This window comes from Sinocyclocheilus grahami, unplaced genomic scaffold (genome assembly GCF_001515645.1).
Source record: "Sinocyclocheilus grahami isolate Dianchi unplaced genomic scaffold, SAMN03320097.WGS_v1.1 scaffold381.1, whole genome shotgun sequence".
Lineage (NCBI taxonomy): Eukaryota > Metazoa > Chordata > Actinopteri > Cypriniformes > Cyprinidae > Sinocyclocheilus > Sinocyclocheilus grahami.
The window spans coordinates 683,894-687,866 of record NW_015505560.1 but is presented as its reverse complement, the minus strand read 5'-3'; the positions used below and the strand labels follow the sequence as shown (position 1 = coordinate 687,866).

The 3,973-nt window shown below is 37.6% G+C and overlaps 1 protein-coding gene across 2 annotated transcripts in view; it reads right to left on the bottom strand.

Moving 5' to 3' along the window:
• Positions 1-3,236, bottom strand: part of LOC107549817 (inositol-3-phosphate synthase 1-A-like) — a 14,033-nt gene extending 10,797 nt beyond the window's left edge. The window contains exons 1-5 of one of the 2 annotated variants that reach the window (XM_016230991.1): positions 3,056-3,235; positions 2,768-2,891; positions 2,453-2,614; positions 215-344; positions 15-136 (exon numbers count right to left, since the gene is read on the bottom strand). In XM_016230991.1, the coding sequence (XP_016086477.1) occupies positions 15-136; positions 215-344; positions 2,453-2,614; positions 2,768-2,881 (528 nt within the window). In that variant the 5' untranslated portion in view covers positions 2,882-2,891; positions 3,056-3,235. Of the gene's footprint in view, positions 1-14; positions 137-214; positions 345-2,452; positions 2,615-2,767; positions 2,892-3,055 lie in introns of both variants that reach the window. The other variant, XM_016230993.1, reaches the window with a different exon arrangement.
• Positions 3,237-3,973: the final 737 nt, after the last annotated feature.

The following is a 3,973-nucleotide window of genomic DNA, read 5'->3' as shown; positions in this document are numbered from 1 at the left end:
ATGAATTCTGGGATGTAGACGGAGGGTCTGGGTTTGATCTGGCTCATGTGTGGGCGGAGCTTCTCCTGCAGACTCCAGTCCAGAACCTGAGCGCGCTCCATGGCTCTGCCGAGGTCCAGAGATGAGATATCCCAGCCTACACACATATTACAGCTTCAGTCATTACTGCACAACGACAAACAGAGCGTCAGATCACGAGAGCTGATGCGTTTACCATCAAACACGATGTCATTGGGATGCACCATCGGCAGCAGATCTCTGAAGGGAGCGTAAACCTCTCCATCCGGCCCGGATCCCAGACACACCGTAGACGACTCCAGCAACGAGCCGTAGTAATTCGCTTTCTGAAAGGAGGACATTACAAGCTGATTCCCAGCTGACTGGAAGCGTTCTCAGAACGTTCTGGAAAGGTTCTCTGGACGTTATAAACTAACGCTCTTCCAGTGATGTTAATAGAATGTTTATGCAACATTATCTGGTCTTTAACGACGTTCTCAAAACGTTAGCACAAAAACTTTATTTATGCATAGTTCATGCTGTAACATTGTAACATTTCAGTTGGACGTTCATGGGTTTTTTAAATGTCACTACATTCAGAGAACATTCAAAAGTAACGTTCCCATAATGACTGCAAAATAATAAAATGGAACGTTCCCTCAACGTTCGTGTAACCGAAATGTTTTTAAGACATAAAAAAACGAAACATTTTGAAATAAATAATGTTTTCATAACTTAATGGGAACGTTCGCAAAACATTGTGAGGACATATTTCTGTTACTTCAGTTACTTATAACGCAAATCCCAAAAGAATGTTATGAAAAATTATGAAAAAAATTAAAATTATGATTCTGTGCTAAAACTATGCTAAATTAAATCTTAAAAATTTCGTATTTTTTGTATAATCACGCAAAATAAATAAGCATATTACCTTTTTTTGTGCATTTTAAAAAATTGTAAATAATACTAATAATATTACATTAATATTATATAATAATACATTATACATTTATTATTGTATATATTATATTTTGTAATAAAAAAGTATAATATTAAAATATGTATTATTATATTATATTACATGTATTAAGTGTTTTATTATTAATATGTTTTATAGGTAGTAGTACGGTGGCCGAGAAGTGCAAAGCAAATCACAATTCTGAAAACAAAAGAACAAATTACGAACGCAAATGCAAGTCTAAAAAACTAAATAACAATTCAGAAAGCACAACCACAAATCCGAAAACATTATAACAAGTCAGAAAACACAATGACAAATCCGAAAACAAATGAACAAGTCAGAAAACACAACGACAATTTAGACAAACCGGAAGAGGTAGGTATAGTTTGAGACAGCGCCATTGTTTTGATTATTTCCTTAATTTTTATTGAAAATAAATGCCTTTACGATGTGATACGAGATTTGAAAAGGGAGAAAAAAAAAGTTCGGCAAAAGGCGGGATCGAACCCGGGTCGATCGCATCAAAAAGCCAAGCACACGCACTTATCCATCTGCACCACTGGAGCTGATGACTTACAGCCACTTTTAACTAAATGTAAATAGACACTCCGTATTTTTTATTCCAGAGTAAGGGCAATTCATACAATACATTTAAACTGAGCTACTTTAATACCATCTCCGAACTTTCTACCACGACTCTGCTGTTCTTCGGCTGGTTCTTCTCTGTATACGGTGATTGACAGATGTCTCGTCCAGTCAGCGGAGAGTAATCCCAAACCAATGGCGCTGTCTCAAACTATACCTACCTCTTCCGGTTTGTCTGAATTGTCGTTGTGTTTTCTGACTTGTTATAATGCTTTCTGAATTGTTGTTGTGTTTTCTGAATTGTTATTTTGTTTTTTAGACTTGCGTTTGTAATTTGTTATTTTGTTTTCAGAATTGTGATTTGCTTTGCACTTCTCGGCCACCGTATAGTAGCTATTTAGAAATGTTAACGTTTGATTTAAAGAAAATTTTTGGTACTGTATTTAGTCGCTACTTGACGTCTAATGTAATGAGTCTGAACTTTTTGTGCATTTAAAATATATTCGTATGTATATGCATTATATTGGTAGTGTTGTCAAAAGTACCAATGTCGGTCCCGAAATTTTACAAATGTGACAATACCAGCTTTTCCCACAAGCATTTTGAGCGCAGTTGAGAAGATTCTTAAACATTGTAGCATACGATCATTGTAGCCAATCACAGTCATATCTGTTGAGCGCGTGAACACAATGGCCAATCAGAGCTGTTTAAGAATCTGCTCAACACACTTGTATTACATCCGATTGTGACCTAAAGTGGATTTTGATACTATTATAGGCAGAAATGCACTCTTTGCACGCTTTCTAATGGATTGAACACTACACCTGCTTATTATTTGTCATACAATATAATATTAAACATAAACATTCATAACATTTACACACTTTGTTCAAAGCCAAGCCTCTGTACCTTAACGCCGGTCTTGGTTTTCCAGGTCAGACCCAGTTTATTGGCCAGGACAGCAGCTGTGACCGTGGTCCCGTTATTTCCACCCCATCCCACCAGCATCACACCCAGCCTAGGCACCTTCCTCTCGGTGCGGAAGGTGAACTCGGTGCTGGAGGGCGTCACCTTATTAACATAATACATGCAAAGTACTTTAAAATGTTAACGTAAACGCAACTAATTCAGAAAAATGCAATGCAACTCTGAAAAATAAAGTTGCATTGCATTCAGCAATGCACAAAGCAGAAATGCATGAGTTGTTAGGGTTCAGAGACTCACAGTGAACGTGTCTCCATCGCTGCGCACGGAGGCAGTGGGGTAACAGTAACGCGACTCGATGTGTTTCTCCGTGTATTTCACATCGGCGCTGTTGATACGAACTTTCTCAGGCATGATGATGAACCTGCAACACATTAATGCAAGACATTTTAACTCAAATATAGTCGTCTGTGCAACATGCATTAGTGACAGCCTAGTGTAGTAAAGTTGCATTTAATATATTATTGCATAATATAATATACTAATAATATAGGCTATGAAAACTCTTCAGCACCAGACATAGCCTACCTTTAATTATATCTCCGAGCAGAAGGAAAATGTATTGTGCAAGGTTCCAGTTTTCAGATTTAATGTTAAAAGACTTGAAGTAATCTGTAATACTAGTTTAGTATGGTTACAGGTTTTCCTTCACCTTCCGCGTCTCCGGTTTCGTCTGCCTGTCCGTCGCGCGCCGCTCTCGCTTTATCCTGCAGAGGCGGAGTTACCGAAACCCTCTGTATTTTTCCACTGAAAATGAAAGTGCGAGGATGGATGCTTCTGGAGTCTGCGACACAAAGGCCGAACGATTCCGAGCGCGCAGCGAATGGATCTGGACTGTAAGATGCGCATGTATGAAATATTGCATTTGACGCAACAAGAAACGCAGCTGCTTGATTGTGTGAATATAACCTGCAACACATGCAACAACAAAAAAAAGTGCATATTTGAATACTATTTAATATCTTGTATATGCAATTTTGTTTTGCATAGTAAAAACACTAGTAGATATTAATAATGAGAGAAAAGAGTAATCTCTCTAAAGCTGGTGAAGCCATTCATTTCTCAGCAGCATTTGTCTAACTCATCAGAAGTGCAGAATTTCAATGCATTGCTCTAAATTAGTACGCTTTAATGTCTTTTACTATAGCAAAGGAAAAATACTAGTAGTCTAGATACTAAAAATGAGAGGTATAATCATCTGAAAACATTCATTTCTCAGCAGCATTTGTAACCCTATCAGCAGTGCAAAAACTCACTGCATTATTTGTAATGTCTTTAACACATGATATCCGGTGATTCAGGAGTCGTGTGAAGGATGAGGCTTGCACAAACACATTTCAAGGCAGATAAGAAAAAAAAATGTTGTTAACTCTGCAGTCAAAGGAGATTTTTTTTTGAAACAGTGGAAAAGTACAGAGCTAGTGAAGGACAATCAGACTCAGCAGG